This window comes from Haplochromis burtoni, unplaced genomic scaffold (genome assembly GCF_018398535.1).
Source record: "Haplochromis burtoni strain Fernald_Lab_line unplaced genomic scaffold, NCSU_Asbu1 Contig_22, whole genome shotgun sequence".
Classification (NCBI taxonomy): Eukaryota; Metazoa; Chordata; class Actinopteri; order Cichliformes; family Cichlidae; genus Haplochromis; species Haplochromis burtoni.
Window position 1 is genome coordinate 406,295 of NW_024582383.1, and position 17,370 is coordinate 423,664.

Below are 17,370 nucleotides of genomic sequence, written 5' to 3' on the forward strand. Positions count from 1 at the left end.
ATTTTGAATCCACTACCTTAAAAGAGCTCCAATTTACAGACAGAAATGTCAAAAATGTTACAACTATCCCCGGTCTCCCCTACTCAGATATTATTGCTTTGTATCACTTTATCAAAGCTGATAAGCATCCATAGTGTGAATGGACAATGATCTGTACACAGACTAAGAACCGGGCTGATGTGTTGGTTATCTTTATTTAAACCTGGTGGCTGACACCCACAACACAAGACAACACTGACTGTTGTCAGATACTGAACCCCAAATTGCTCTGAAGTGTTGTGAATGTGCATAAATCTCGGTGGTTACGTGAACGTAACATGTTGTTTGAATGCTCAAGTAGAGTTTTAGGCCGTTTACCAATATGAAGCACTTTGGGGCAACCGTTGACAGTTTAAATTGAAGACTGTGTTAAATATCATCTCATGTAAGCAGCAGCTAAGAAGCTCCAATGAGCTTTCTAGTTTTAGCATGTTACTATGGTAACATCTGCTAATTTGCACTAAGCATGGCTATTACTTTAACTCTTGTTGCAACAGAATTGAAGAACATAATTATTTGATTTGTCTGACTGGCACAGAGGTGATTAGCATGTCCTCTATTTGTCTTTTTGGCACGTGTTTGATCAGCTCCAGCTCATCTCTGTCAGTGTAATATTTCCCTAACAATCACCCATCTATATGACACATCTACCCACAAAATTACTCAGAAGTGAGGGGCGTAAACTTCATTGTAAATTTAATAGGACTGCACAGTTAGAACATGTTTAACGCTGCACTATGCAGCCGGTGGATCAGGCTGTTTGTCTCCTATTGAACCAAAACTTGGAACGCGCTCAAATTCACTTTATCCGTACGTGATTTTCTGCTTCCTGTTAATTAGGTCAGTATAAAAAACATCTCCTTAAATATGCTAATGCCATGTGGGAACAGGGATGCTCTCCAGGCACAGCCTTTGTAACCTAATTACCATAGTTTCAGCGCGCATCACATATGAGGAAGAAGTCCTTTGTTTACATAAACCTACAGAAAGTTATAAAGACTGGGATTTCTTCCCATCACATCCCCCCACACAGCTCAACAGCTGAGACTATGAGCCTCGACTCGGGTCACGGATGCCATGACAGGACATTTGTACTACAAACAGCTTGGAGAGCTTTACCTTGCTATTCTGGGCAACTGTGATTTTAAGGCTTTGAGCACTTATGCTCTAAATGCGCACGCTTCCATAAATGGCTAAAATTCAAGTGGGTCACCAAAAATCCCCCACAGACCTCCGAATGCTGATGTGTCTTAGCAATAATATTAAAGCAAATGGCAGAATCCTAGACATTCTCAGTATATCTTGGTGACCGTCAGGCTAAACAATCAGAGAGAAGTTTACATAGTCACGCACGTCCTGGTGTGCGTGCCAGTAAAACGTGTGCAGAGCCTGGAAATATGCGTGCGTCTGCCTTTTCTGTACGTTAGCCTGTCCAAATGGGATCGCTCAAGCATGAGTGAGTGCACTCGAGTCATCCGTGGCGATCCGTGTGCCTTTCACTGTGTGTACAAGGACTTCATAGGGACGCTCGACCTCCGGTTCACAGTTCAAATGCTAGCCTACCCCTTTCAACCCACTCATTCAGGTTGCTGTCGAGGCCTCCCCTTGAAGATAAGTGAAAGATTCCTCAACAATAGACGCCGCCAAAGGATTTCTTTGTTTAAGCATTAAACCTCAGCCCACTCTTTTCTTCCTTTCACTCCCTCTTCCGCCCACTCATTCGATGCGAATATTCTACTTTACCCGCACTTTCTCTGTGCAGGTCCCATGCAGTGATGCTGCTGAATATAATGAACCTGGAATGCGTGGGTAGAGATGTCAGATCACAACTTCCTGCTTGGCTGTGAAGTTTCTGTCTGCTGTTTTACAGGGAGCTGAAATTTATTGGGTATTAAAGCAAGGTTCAGGCAGGTGTAAGACTTTCACTCACGCTGAGTTATAGCTCTGTATATAAAGACAAGACGCATACGTTCAAAGATTCCCTGCTCTGTGTCTGCCAGAGAGCTAATGAAGGCATAGTTTGCATGTTTGTGACTGTGGGAGACTGACGACGTGGATGTGAGGCTGTGAAGCCAGCATTCAAGGCCAATCATTTGGTTACTTTCTTGCATTGCAAAGGCGCGGCTTTCCCGTTTCGTTGACTTAAAGCTGCTATAATCATTAACCTTCTGGTAACAATGACTCACATTACTGTTTACAAGAGAACACTTGTTCATAGCTACAAACTCTAAGCAATTTCCTGGTTCATCCTTAGAAATCAGCAACATCTTAAGGCGGTAAGGCAGCAGGTATGTCTTAATCATGTTAAAGTAACTTTATACTCACCTTCACTTTACTCACCTTTGCTCTACTTTTTAGCCCCTTTCAGTATTTTGTTTTGGTTTTGTGGTCTGTAGCTTTAGTGTTTTAAGTGAAATTGAATTCCGCTTTCCACAAAAGTCAAAGTTCATTTGTGATTTAACAGCTGGTAGCTTTGAACTCAGGCCCGACTTTACTGTGCCACCACATGAGTTATGAGCTAATCCCCGATAAATCGGTGTTTAAAAAAAGTTGCTAGAGAAAATCTTGGACATTTTTTTTAGTTTTTGAAATGAAGTAAAAAACCTGTCCCGCCTTTCTCATGCAGATGCTGATTTTCTGCAGTACGTCCAGCAGGTCGACAGGTGATGGAAATTACTGTAGATGCTGTGAGTTTCTCAATCCCAGAACATTTCCAGTGTGCCATCGCTAATCTCTTTATTACAACTGTCAATAAAAACTAATCGGCTCATCACATGACCTCCTGCCTCGAAAAAGAAAAAGCCAGACAATACTGTTTGTGCAATGAACACCTCCAAAGAGCTGCATTTGTACGTCCTCTTATCTGACAGAAGTTCTCTGTTACTGCTGATGGTTCAAAGCTGTGAGAACAAAGTTACACTTGTAAATGTGACAGTGTCTGAGGGAAGGAGCGGCTCAGGAAATACTGATACAAATGTGTGGATTTAAAGGGTTTTTAGCGCTATGATAAAAAAAAAAGGTTACATAATGCAATTTAATAAATGGATGTGGATTTTTGAAATGCCTTCTCTGTGTGTCCATTTGGATTACTTCCACATGACCCCAGCCTCAGTCACACCTTCTTCTGTAATTACCTGAACCAGTTTGTCCACTTCCACTTGAACTCTTTCCACTTGCACTGGCACAAGGAAAGCGTCTACAGACTCAGCCTACATAGTGAGTTTCAACTACAGTTCAGCAGGTTTAACAATGTTTGGTTGCACAGCACAATAGATGTTTGAATATGGATTGAATATCATTGTACTTTAGCTTTACATTTCTGGCTCTATCTACTACTGTCAGACAAGCATCCTGAAAATATACAATGTAGCCATAAACATCCTGAAGCATGTGCAGGAACTGCTCTGCACATGTGCAGTATTATACTGTGGAGCTGATATGGTAAAGGAAACGTTGCTGAATGGCCCCTGATGGGAGGCAATAGTACAGACCCATACATGGAGACCTGTGCATTTCAAACACGAGCGCTTTAATTCTCAGTTGCCTGTAATAACTCAGATTTTTAGCTTTTTAGCTTTACAAGCTTCTCCAAAGTCCAAATGTCTTACTGTCATTTACTCTTAGACACGTTTAGAGTTTCAGTCGGTGAGTTATGTAACGGGATGTGAGTATTCGGAAACAATCCAAGTTTTTTTAATGCTTTATTAGTTTATCGAAGCAAAGAAAGGAAAGCTTTCTCATCATTAAAATGCATTAACAGCAGTAAAGCGTAAATTATGTTTATTGTAAGCAAACTGTAGAAAAAGGATTCAATACTGGCAACAGCTGTGCACTTTAATTTGTGAGTACAGCAGCGTACTGGGATTCATGTGAATACAATCCAACTGGTACAATTTTGGCAAGTGACACACTTTTTTTGTAGCTCTGCCTCTGTATGCCATCACGCTGGACCAATCGGTCAGCTTCAGTAAGTGTAGACTAGGGCTGTGCGATATGACCATATCCCGATATCAGACATCTATCTTCCCGATAACGATATAAATCACAAAAATGTAAAATTTTCTGTAAATTCTGTGAATCTCGGGCAGCTCGACTTGAAGTGTTTCCAGCTGGGCGTCGTGTAGCTGGAGTCGAGTGTTTTAACCGATGCATGCAACGACACATTTGTAGACATAAGTTGTAACGGACGCCGTTTTCTTTCAAAGTCTGAGTCTAAGGTTTATTTTTTAGCACCTGACGGCTCTTTTTTGTTTCTCATCCATAAACTCTCTGCATACTCTTTCACATGATTCAGTTTATTTTGAAAAGTCTCAACAGGATCTTAAGCTTTATTGTGAAAGGTTTACTTTAAGAAATTAATGTAGCCACTACAGTGACCATCAAACGATGAAACAATATTAATATAAACAGTTTATTTTACGACACCACGAAACCAACGATAGCGTGATAGGACACGATAAATGTTTTTATATCGTTATATCGAACAGCCCTCGTGTAGACCTTCAGCTCTGATTCAAGGACATTAACAAAACTAATGCATGAGCTGTTTATGACAGCGGGACTGTGACCAGCATTTTAGGTTTATTTACTGTTTTTGATTCCTCGTGATTTATTAGAGTAATTGGTAGGTTCTAGTGTATTATTAGTATGTCTTAGTTTCATCCATGCTCCCTTGTTCATGTGTTGTTTCCTGTTTCTATCTTCCTCTCCTTGTGTATCGTTCTGTCTATTGTGCGTTTCATGTCTGCGTGTTCCATGTCCCGTCGTCAAGCCTGTGTTGTCACAGTCTACGTCTTTCCATGTTTCCTGTTTTGTCTGAAAGTCTTGTGTTTCCATGTTCGGTGTGTTTAGTTTTGCTTCCCCTGTGGCGTCGTGTTCACTTGTATCAGCTGTGTTTCCAGGTGTTTCCACTTCCCTTGTTACCCTTCTGTGCATGTGTCCTCTGTGTTCCTCTGTTCATTGTTGGGTCGTCTGTTTACTTCACGTCGGGTCGCAGAGTCTTGCTTTCTACTCTTCGTGTTCGTGTTCTTGGCAGGTTTAGTTTACTTCATGTTCAAAGTTTTGCATGCTGCTGTTCAGTTTACATGTTATGTCTCACGTCTTAGTCGTCATAGTAAGTTTAGCTGCTCCCAGTTTAGTTTCTAGTTTAGTTTTGCCCCAGTTCGCCTCGCCTTTGTTTGGTGGTTTTTTACTATCAGCCAAATAAACGGCTTTTTGTTAAACCTTCATTTTCTCTCTCCTGTGTCTGCTTCTGCGTCCACTCCGCAAACACCCCGACTGTGACAGTTTATCAACTACAGTCAACAAAGCCAGTTTTTTTCAGTAGCTCAAAAGTAACTGGACGACTGACCGACAAGCTCTTTTATGTCCAGGCGAAACCTGCTACTGTATTTTTCTAATGGTAAATGAAGCAGATCCTGGAGGTCTGGAGCTGATTCTGAGTGTTGAACTTGGTATGTTTTGGTGGTACTGTCCACTCAAGCTCTCAGTACGAGGTTGAAGGAGATGTCAGTGCAAGTGAACATGCCCATCATTAAATCCAAAATAATCCCATGAGTGTAATAGCAAAAACTTAAGGAGCGATCAAATCGACAATCTTTAGTTGGTTACGAAAAAGAAGTTCATAGTTGTGAACCGCTGGTTACACCCAGGAATAGGAAGCACAGGCTGGCCTTCACGGAAAAATGCCAACACAGTTTGGACAAAACAAAACTTTTTGGAAAGACGAAACAAACGAAATGTAGCAGATAGAAGGAAGAGAAAAATATCGTTGGAGGAAATGTTCTACACTTCACTCACTGACTTTCAACCAAATATTAAAACCATTCCTTCTATTTAAAATTCTGTTAGTTTGTCCAATTACTTTCGACCCTCTGAAAATGGGGCACTATGTATAAAAACATCTGCCAATGCTGAACAGTTAATGGAGCAATTTTGTTAAACGGCCTGAAATAACGCTGACAGTTGGCTCTTCAATCACATCCTGCTTGTATGATTTAAAGTCCCCCATCGTGCTGGTCAGAGGCAAAACTACAAAAACGTGTCACTGTCCAAACACCGGCACTGTGAAATCCAAAGCAAGTATTTTAGTATCCATACGTCACGGTCTTGATGGTGTGTCCACGGAGGAACACGTGTTCCTGCCGTGTTATGTTCTGAGCAGTGATTTTAATGATGATGTTCACAATAGTAATGTGTGTTTGTGAAGAATGAGCAGGTGACACTCAGGTTTGCGTCTACCTTTGTGCGTGTGCTAGTGCTTGTTTAGGAATGCACAGCTGAGTGTGCGTGCAATTGTGTTTCACACTTATGGGCAAAGATGCCAAGTCTAGTTAGTGCACTTTCATCTGAGTGATTTCTCTGCAGCCGTTTGGATTATTGGGACTTTATTGGATTACGGCTGAGAAAGCCTAACTTCATGCTGATTAAACAGAGAGGAGAAAACGGGTTTGCTGAAACGTTTCAGATGTGTCATCTATGCAGCACAGAGCCTGAAAACTTCAACAAATCCAGCAAAGTCTGCTTTTGGGACAGACATGCACTCAATGAGCTTTGCGCTTAGACTTCGTCATCATCTGACAAATATAAAGACGGCTCTCATCCCATGATGGAAAGACTGGAAAATGAGCCCACAGTGAGGGCGGTGTGTACACTAAGTGTTTGAAAGCTGCCAGATCGAGGCAGTTCTGGATGTATATGGATACGAATGCGTGTTTGCACATCTGTGTCTGCTCAGAAGTGAAAAAATGATCGATGGTTACGTTTATTTATATGAGACGTTCTGTTCTCTGTCAGAGAAAATCGGGCGGGGTGTTGCCAGCTCTAAGCTTTATCTGCTGTCTGTGACGCTGAGAGTCAGTGAGCGGCAGCGCTGTCCCACTGAATCCCTCTGACGAAAACAAGTCAGCTAAAGTGCGAGAACAGGAGGATGAGCGGTGACGATTAACCACGGCTGTGTGACTTGAAACGCTCTCTTTTTACTCTTGCTTTGATGAACATGTTCGATTCCCATTTCTCAGTCATTTTAAGTAGAAGAGAGCAAGACCAGAGGTAACCCAGCAAACCACCACGAAGCATAATGCAGTGCAACCGACCACCAGACCGAGTTTTACAAAGACATTAAACACAATGTAACTGAGGAAAATGTAATATATTAAAAACAGCAATGCACAGCTAGTGGAACAAATCACACGAGTGTCTGTGCTGCATCTGTGGAAGCATATAGAGGCAGCTCCAGTGCTGTTTGGACGCATGGGCGCTGGGTGATTTCAGCCAAATATCATTCAGTGGTGCCGACTCCAGGCTGAAAGCTAGAAACCACTTCACATCAGTGTGAGGCAACGTGATATGCTGTAAACGGACCAAATAAGCCACAAGTTTCTGCGCACGGCTTTTAACTGCCATCAATATTTCATGTGTTTTTCCCATAACCCCTCCACTCAAACTCCATGTCTTATTGGTGAAAAGAGAAGCAACCATCACATGTATTATTAGCCTTTTACATGAAGGACCACGAACAGTGAAAACTCCTCTTTCAGTCTAAAGATGTTTAACTACACATTTACTCCTTGAGATGTGTCAATATGAGATAAAGAAGTAAAATCTCAACAGCACGTCTGAGTTTTTCTGCTTGCTGATTGCTGATTGACACGCAGATACAAAAGCTTCACAGACAAACACTAAAGATCTAAATAATTAACAAATACTTTTTGTGTTCACTGAAACAAAATGTATTATCCTCATGAAATTTCTCACCCTTCACCTGACATCAAGCATCGAGTCAGCAGGAAACTATGGTTATGATCCACACAGCTCACTTTCATTAAGCCACTGCTCTACCAAAACAGTGCGCAGGAACACTATAAATAATAATTCAACATCATAACACACATCAGAGGGAACGTTAGGACGCTCCCTTCAGCCAATCCGAAAAGATGTTAATGAGGGGGAATCACAGGCGGATTTAACAGATGTAACCACTGTTTTTGACCCACTCATACATGTCAGTGATAATCTGTCGTCACATTAAGTAAACCGTGGCTGTAGAGTGCAGTGGTTTACACATGCACCTAACAGAAGACGTGAGGAGGGAAGCTGTGAAAACAAAACTAACAACAGCCTGATCGGTCTATGAACATCTATTATTGTGGACAGAAAACATAAAGAAGTCCCATTTAAAAAAGAGAGTAACAAATCTTACAGGCTGTTTCCATTTTAAATGAAACTTTAATCCCTGTGTGCTTTAACTTTTCTACTCTGAACAGAAGTTGTTGAAAAGCCTTTTTGTAAGTGTACAGTGAAAAGTAACAGTAGCTACTTTAAAGCTCGGGGCGCTGAGCGGGCGGCCACGTGCCGTACGGCTGAGAGCATCCACCCGCCGCCCTTTACCGCATGTCTTCCCTCGCTCTGCCCCCAGAACTTTGGGAAAACCTTGTGAGAATCGAGGCGAATGAACATTTGCTTTCTTTAAATGAAAAAGCTCCAACAATAAGTAAAGTTTTTGAAAATTGACATGTTTAAGGTGTGGATGTGGTTTATTCCATCCATCTGTAGCATATGTTATGTTTCAGATCAACAAACATTAACAGCAGTCTGACAACTAATTAGTTCACTTTCCCATGAAGAGAGGTAATAGGTCATGGGGGTCAGAACATGATAAACTCTTCTTGTCAATGAAACAAGCTCTGGAATGAGGAGGGGGACAGTTTACGGGGTGAGAACGAAGGCTACAGGAGGAGGAAAAAAGGAAAGGAGACGAGTAGCAGATAATAAACAGAGATGGACAGAGAGGCGCTCGGGTGCCAAAACCTGTGTGAGACTGAACAAGACGGTAACACAGAGAGAAAAGTGACAGACGTGAAGACTGACAGACAGACGGATGAAAGGACGAGACAGAAGAGGGACTGAAGCTGCTGACTGACTTCCCAGGATGAAGGAGCTCCTTGTGTTCTCCAACTTTTATCCATAAAACACTTCATAGTTCTGCGTAGATGACTCTGGGAGTGACACTAATTGGCCGTAATGACCACTGGAGAAATAGCCGCAGATGGGGATTGTGGGTAATATGAAAATGATGATAGAAAGTGACTGAAGGACGTCTGTGTCTCAAATCTATCTGCAGCCGTTATCAAGAGAGACATCAGAGGGTCAAGGGCGATAAGGCAGACGAGGACAAACGGAGTAGCCTGCAGACTGTGGGAGTGTGTGGGAGCGTCGTGCTATGAAAGCATGTTTATGGGGACGTTTTTTTGCTGTTTTAACAAATGTTTGACCGTCCACTTCATGGGAATTATTTTAGGATTAATATTTGAGTTGGCGTGAAAAGTATGGATTAAGTTAAAACCTGAACCTAGCATTAGAAAGCTGCTATAATGAGCATTATTTTATCAACATTGGATTTAATTTAGTGTGAAAAGTTCTTTTCAGTTAAGCAGCCAGTGTTATTTGAGCCACAGCGGGCAGCTGTTTCCACTGAAGTCACTGGCAAACAAAGTTAGCCACCAGCTCTTAGGAGCTGCAGTATTATTTTACTATTTTACTTATTTATTTACTTTTAACCTTTTATATTGTGTATATTGTCTATTTTGTTACTTAACTGTCTGTTTATTTTAATCTCTGTGTACAGCGCTTTGTGACTGCCTGTCTATGAAGAGCGCTTAATAAATAAACTTTACTTACTTACAGTCCCCTCGGGGCTCAGTGAAGGAGGGGAAGTACATGACGCGAGTGAAACATAACTCTAGATGCATGCTGCTGTTGATCTGTGATTTTGCTCTTTGCAGCCACTTTATGCTTGGTGTTGTGGTTTTCCATGTGTGTACTGTAGGATCAATGAACATCGTGCTTCCTTGAACAGGTGGGAATCGGTGGTTCAGAGGGTTGATCAGAGGGTTACCCTGTCAGCAGTGACACGTGTGTGCGCCATATATAGTACACCTTGTTAGTATTAGGTCAGAAGGAGCTTGGAAAGAAAAGCGTCTGGACTTCTTTAAGTTGCTTGAAGACGTTTCACCTTCAGTTTGAACTTCTAAGGAGCTTTCCAAGCTCCTTATACTACGATGATCTGGATGACTGAGAACCTTCACAGACATTAGGTCAGATTCCCTTTAGCGTTCAGAACTACTTTCATTCTCGATGCTATAGATTCAATCAAGTGCTGTAAAGATTCATTGAAGATTCATGTCTATATTGACATGACAGCATCACACAGTTGCTGAGATCCATGATGTGAATGTCTTTTTGCACCAAAGGTGACCCAGTAGGCTTGGGATCCGGTGACTGTGGGATTTGAGTGCAGTGAACTCATGAAACCAGTTTGAGTCCTAATTGGATGGTTGTTTAAATGAGGCTTAGTTCGTAGTAAGCGGCCCAAAGTGGCATCAAACGCAGTTTTACCACCAGCAGCCTGACCCATTAATAGAAGGAAGGATGGATCCATGCTTTCATGGTTTTTACACCAAATTTGGACTCTGTTTGAATGTTGCAGCAGAAATGCAGACTCATCAGACCAGGCAATGGTTTTCAAATCTTCTTTTTAATGAGCTTGTGCTAGCTGTAGTCTGAGGATCCTGTTCTTAGCTGGTAGCAGTGTTCCCTTTCTATCAGCTTGAAGTAGTCTGGACACTCTCTGACATTAACATTTGATCACAGAAAAATCAGAAAAAGTGTTCATGTGCGACAATCCCAATCAAACCTGTCTGGTTTAGCAGGTCATGTTGACCATGTCTACGCACCTAAGTGCACTGAGTTGCTGTAGGCTCAAATACAGTGAAACAACCAGAGAGAACACCATGTGGACAGTGAGGTTACTATCATAAACTAACTTCAGCTTTTTGTGTGATTCTTGTGTGAAGTCCACTAAGTAACCCAGTATTAGCACAACCAGCTTGTAGCTTTGGAACATCAAAGTTAACAAAGACAGGAAATATAGTTACGTTGGAAAAACTGGAAACTGATGTTGCTGATATTTGTTTGCTTAGACGAAGCGACCTGCATCCCCGGGTTAACATTATGTGCTTAACTAGGCTAAACGTTTTCTTACTCTTATATTTTGTTATATATTCTTCCTGTTAAAAGGGAGTTTTTCCTTCCCACTGTCGCCGAAGTGCTTGCTCATAGGGGGTCATATCCCACATAGCAGTCAGGTCTGGCCCGGATCTGGTGTCAAGCTGACACTGCTGGCTGGCTTCTGGCAGCATCCAGATACGAGCCAGGTGTAGATGGCACTGTCTATGTGATGGCATGCCATATCTGGGCCGATTATGGTTTGGGTTATGTGGCCCAGGCTCATAGAAAACAGTTCTGGCCCATGACTGGTGTCATGGCAGAGTGTGTGTCAACCAGATGTGGGCCAGGTCTGGCAATGATGACACTGTTTATTTTCCTATTTTCCTATTTTAGGTAGAAGACCCAAATGTCATGTTGCAATACTATACTGCTATGGTAGCTAATGTTTCAAACGCAGGTTTGACAGGTTTGTGAGTGTACACTTTATCCAAAACCCAGTGAGGTTTCACTCATGTTTGCCGCCGGGTGGCTGTAGCTCAGCAGGTAGAGCAGGTCACCTACTGATCGGAAGGTTAGTGGTTCGATCCCTGCCTCCTCCAGGATGTCAAGAGTGTGAATGTGCATGAATGTAGCTAGGAAGCACTCAGCTTAGAGCGAGTGTGTGAATGCTGTATGGAGCACTTTGAGTAATCTGCGAGAGTAGAGAAGTGTTATCTAAGAATCAGTCCATTCACTGTCTGAGCTGAGTTTCGTCATGTTACTTTTGCACTATTATGTTCCGGCACATGTAGTTATTACATGGCTTGATTAAGGTACACATTAGGCTGACATCTGTTCTGGGCCATCACAGGGCCAGCGGCGTGTCTGCTGCTGGCCCATGTGTGGGCCACCTTTGGCAAACCAAATCTGGGCCACCAAAGGGCCGTCATTCTTTGAGGTATGTGGGCCAGATCTGGCAATGAATATTTCTTTTATTTTTATATTGTTATCTGTAAGGAAAAACACAAACAGGCGCTTTCATACTTAAAGCACATTTACAGTGTATCTACCTTCATTGGTTTATGAAGGTATTGCTTCATTTTTTAAAACTGATGTAATGAACTGAAAACTGTTTGCAGAGAAAATCTAATTTACTTTTGCAGTTACTTTCCCTGGTTCACGACTTCTCAGATTTGTGGAAAGAGATCATGCATCTGACAGGCTTTTATAAATGTTATGCTGGGCATTTGTGAATAAATGTAACTGTGTTTACTGCAAAGAGATGCAGTATAAATACTGCAGTGAACTTGGTGTGTTGCAGTCATTGTTAAATTCATGTACTTATCATACATGATCTGACTTTTGCACCAATTTTCCTGGAGTGCAGCACAGAACAATAACTCCAAGTCTAAGGTCTGAGATATTAATCTACAAAAACTCCAAACAGTGCAGACTCACATTCAACGTGTGACCAGAGTTTTGATTGTCATTCCTTCCCTGTTTTCTGTGCCAGGGAACGTAGAGCAGAACTGGAGTGAGGGCGAGGTGCTATGTTTGTGTTAACGCCTGACTCGAAACTCTGAGCTAACCGATAGCCATCACACACTCATTCATCTGCCATTTCCTTTTCCCTGCTTCAATAGGAACTGGTGCGCTTATGTGGTGACGCGCACGGTTAGCTGCGTGATGGAGGATGGCGTGGAGACGTACATCAAGCCGGACTACCAGCGCTGTGCCTGGGGACAGTGTCCTCGAGTAGCGTGAGTATCTATGCCTCGTCTCCGTGTTTCCGGATTCTACCCCGAGTTTAGCCTTGCCGTCTTCAAAGCCGCAGGAGTCCTGCACCCTGTATCCATCATCTTGTTCTATTTCCTGTCTGTAGACTTCACTCAGCTCTCTCAATCTTTTGTCTCCCGGGCTTCAACCACGAGGTCAGGAGGGCGCCTGGTTGAAGCTGGGCTTCCACATGATTGCAGCTCCGTACTGGTCTCTGGGTAATCTCAGTGATAAAGTCTCTTTGGTGCAGACGGGTGAATATCTACTATTACAAGTAACGGAGCACATTTACTAGAGATAGGACTCGCTAAATGGGTTTTTCAGTCGTGGATGTAATGCTTGGAGAAAACATTAATCGAGCATTGCTGATGTTTTCCCTCCTTTGAAGTTTTCACTGTGTTGTCTAACCCTGGCCTTGCCGCTTGATCCCGATGCCTGCCAGGGGCCTCAGTCTAAACCTGGGCTATGCTAAGAATGAAGCCAACAGGAGTTCCAGGCACCGCAGTCTCGTCTCCTACCCTGCAAAAACAATCTTCTCTTGCTCTCTGTTTCTTCCTTTTATGATTCTCTCACTTTCACTTGCTAACTCTGCCCAGCTCTTGCTCCCATTTCTCCGAGCCCTGTTTTGTTTTTCCTCTACGAGGACCTTTTTTCTCACGCTCACAGAAAAGGGAGCTGGAAGACGAAATCTTTTTTCTGTGTTACCTACAGTAAAGTCACGAAAGGAAAAAAACTTTTGCAGCCGCGGCTTGTTAACATGCCTGTGATGGTAAATCTTTATGGAGTGCTTTGGCCAATTTCTGGTCTATTTATTGCGTTAGGACTGCAAATAAGACCTCTTCAGAAGCAGAGCTGAGTGGCACATTAATGATACGACTCCAGCAAAGCTTTCCAAATAAAACATGCTTTTCTTTTTTTGCAAAGGAATGCTCTAAGAACGAGATTTTGTACTGGCTCAGTGCAGTTCCTTTGGAAAATGGGAATTTAAAGTCCCTGTAATCTCATTCATCATCAGTAGATGATTTGCTGTGATTTTCCTCACATATAATGACCTTTGCACATGAATATCAGTGTACAGCACAATGATGATGTCTCATGCAGGGTTTAGGGGCCGCTGCAGGTCTTTGACTTGGTTACATTGCAAATATTAAATCTTGCAGTGTCATCACCGGGAACAAGTTGGCTGCAGTTTTTGAAGGCAGAAACGTTTGGTGCTGTATTAGTGATCTGTGAGGCTGTACTCAGGCATGGCTGCACCTTGAAACCAAACACAGATGATAGCATGCTGACAGGCTAATACATGTATGCCTATAGATTTTTTTCTAAAATCTATCCTGACTTTTCTACACTCCATACAATGATACCAAAAAAAGAGTAATATAAAGCTAAATTTGGCCATAGAAAATAAAACAATTTTTGAGCCACCCCATATGGAAAAGATATATATAAATCTTATACAGTTTGTATCTGTCTTGTGTGAAACTCGTATGAAAAGCATACAAGAGCGAAAACAGATATAAGATCCTTAAAAATTATAAAAATGAAACTTGTATGTTTTGGATACTTCCTAAAAGAATATATGAAAGTACTGAGAAAGTGGCCACGTTCATGACTAAATCATATCAGCCTTATATGAGTCACTATATGAAGTAGGCCACATCTGATGCAAGTCTTTTATAAGTTTATTCTATTTCTCTTCCATATGGGACACTATAAAGACGACCAACACAAACTAAAAACAATCGAGATGAAAGGGTCACGGGGTCGGACGAGTGAAAACACCAATCTGGATGTCGTTTCACAAACTCCTTTTTCATCCTCAGCTATCGGACGTACAGGAGACCGAGATATAAAGTAGCTTACAAGATGGTGACAGAAATGGAGTGGAGGTGTTGCCATGGTTACTCCGGGGAGGACTGCCACAGTGGACCACAGGGGACACCTGAGACGGGTGTCGCGGACACAGGTGGTGGGCAGCGGGGAGGAGAAGGTGAAATTACAAACAAATCATAAAATATTCTTTATCTTCTGAGTTTTGATACCTCAAGAATGAAAGAAGACGTGTGGCCTCTGATAATGTAAAGGACGACTGCTTCAAATGGTCATAACATTAAAAAAAGAAGCTCAGGCTGCCGTATTATGTGCGTCACACGTACTGAACCTCAGTGAGCTGTGTGTTTCTGCAAAATGGTCCAAATCTGGAAACATGAAAACAGTCAGTATAAGTAGCTGACTGAAAAACATGTCGAGACGTTTAGCAAATAGATTTACAGCATTAAGCAGCACATTTCACACCTTCCTTTCCTTTTGTCCAGGAGACACAGAGAAGATCAGACAGCTGGAGAACACCATTCATGGCCTGACCAAAGACCTCAGCAACATGCAGACCACCATCAATGGCATAAACCAGAGGCTGTACGTCACTGTTGTTTTTAACACACGTGTGCGCTTTATTTCATGGACTGAGTTGAGTGTTAGTGAAACGCTGTTTAGTGGAAATAAAGAAACTAAAGTGTTGTTAGGGTCACGCATGGACGGCACACTTTCAATTCCTGTTTATTGCACTGGAGATATACCTCAGCTTTGGAGTGGATGAAAACTTCTCACACGCGAGGGAATCAAAACTGTTTCTATCTCGTAGGCACGGGCTGACTGGGGCCATTGTCCCTGCAGATTCAGCTCAACCACACATGAAGGAAACCATCAACAGCATCCAGACAAAGCTGGATCATCTCTATAACAGAACACAGGTAGCTGCGGCTGTCCAGAAGTCTGCTGTTTGTGCACGCAAGCATGGATGATGCTCATTTCTGTGACTGTTGTGGTCGTTTAGGCACATGATCAGACGCTGCTCACGATCAACAACCACCTGGTGAATGGAGGAGGTAATGAACTGGATGGAGCAGACCGAGGAGGAGGTGGAGGTGACCAGCTGAACATCCTAAAGGAAGAGATACTGACAGAGCTGGAGAGGAGGGTGTCTCTGTCCTGCTCTTCCTGTCAGGTAAAGTCCAATATGTCCTCATTCATTATGTCATAATTATATCAATATGGCAACAATCACCATTATTTCCCCACCACCAATAAGACATGAAGGCGTACTTGTGGTTCGTTTACTAGCAGTTCGATGTTCATGCCTTTGCCCCTGTGGGAAGCGATTTCTTCTGCCCAAAGCAGTAAAAGATAATGGCCCCATGCTGCAGCATAAACCACTGCACAAACAAACAGTAAAAAAGGATTACTGAAGAAAAAGATGAGAAAAGTGCAGCGACAATAAGGAAACAGTTTACCAGCTGCATTACGTTTTTTTGTTGGAATTCAACATAAATCAGATAAAGTGAGTTTTCATTTGCCTCGTGTGCTGTCATGGCTCCCTGTGGGCGTCGACACATAAAGGGCCCCACACTTGCGCACACCATAGCACAAAGCCACTCGTTTGTTTGTCCCAGGTGCTCCTGCATTGTCAGATCTTCACTCTGAGCACATATGACCTAAAATGCTGCATACAAAGCGTCGTAGCAGGGCGATTGTCTTAGTACACTGGGCAGCTTCTACAATGACACCTACACCTGTTGCGTAAACTAGAGGACGTTATATCGTCTTGCGTCTGTCGCCGTATGTACACTCTGCTCTTATTGGCACTCAGCGAATGTATTTACCTCAAAAATGAGAAAAGTTTAGCCTGAGCGCTTTACATCATCAGCAGGTTTTTTGCCCATGGTCTCCATGACACTGTTAGTCACTTCCTGTGTGGAAGCTTCGGACACTTTTGGCTAGCTGTCAGCCCAACCACCCCGTGCTGACTGATACTTGATTTATATAGCACCTGTTTCAAAACAAGGCTATAAAGCCTTTCGCACAATAGAAAAATAGGTGGATTGACGAAGGTTTGTAAATATACTTTTTTATTCAGTATGACACGAAAAGAGTAAATGAGCCCATAAACCAAGCAGGAAAGTGTTTACAGAGGCACAAAGTCATTGACCCACAGGCCTACGTGAGTCTTTTTATAACCACAGCTGTCGCCACCTGTTGGTCTTCAGATAGAATGCAGGTTTAAGGCACTAACGCATTAGCTTAGCCTCACTTTCTACTGTCTGTGTTTTTGCCAGCTGTGATCTCAGTCAGTAGGACAGGGGTGGGCAACTCCAGGCCTCGAGTGCCGGTGTCCTGCAGGCTTTGGATCTCACCCTGGGTTAACACACCTGAATCAAATGATTAGTTCATTACCGGGCCTCTGGAGAACTTCAAGAAATGCTGAGGAGTCATTTAGCCCTTTAAATCAGCTGTGATGGGTCATGGACACATCTAAAACCTCCAGGACACCGGCCCTCGAGGCCTGGAGTTGCCTACCCCTGCAGTAGGATATGATTACACATCCACCTGCAGCTTAGCTGGATGTGCAAATCTGCTGATGGTGAGTTTGTTAGCAGATGACATCATTTAAGAAAAAAGCTACAGGATTACAGGTTACAGGATCCAGTCTGGGATTGGATGAAGTAAACAAACATGGTTGCTCAAGACAAAAATATTTATCTTTACTATAGCCTCAGATTGCACTGTATACAT

At 42.6% G+C, this 17,370-nt stretch overlaps 1 protein-coding gene across 1 annotated transcript in view; it reads left to right on the plus strand.

The window, feature by feature from the left end:
- The window catches only part of emilin1a (elastin microfibril interfacer 1a), a 37,046-nt gene that overhangs the window by 12,736 nt on the left and 6,940 nt on the right, over positions 1-17,370 (plus strand). Inside the window, exons 2-6 of the mRNA XM_005917145.3 lie at positions 12,669-12,785; positions 14,625-14,791; positions 15,117-15,216; positions 15,443-15,551; positions 15,635-15,805. Of these exons, the coding sequence (XP_005917207.1) occupies positions 12,669-12,785; positions 14,625-14,791; positions 15,117-15,216; positions 15,443-15,551; positions 15,635-15,805 (664 nt within the window). The remainder of the gene's footprint in view (positions 1-12,668; positions 12,786-14,624; positions 14,792-15,116; positions 15,217-15,442; positions 15,552-15,634; positions 15,806-17,370) is intronic.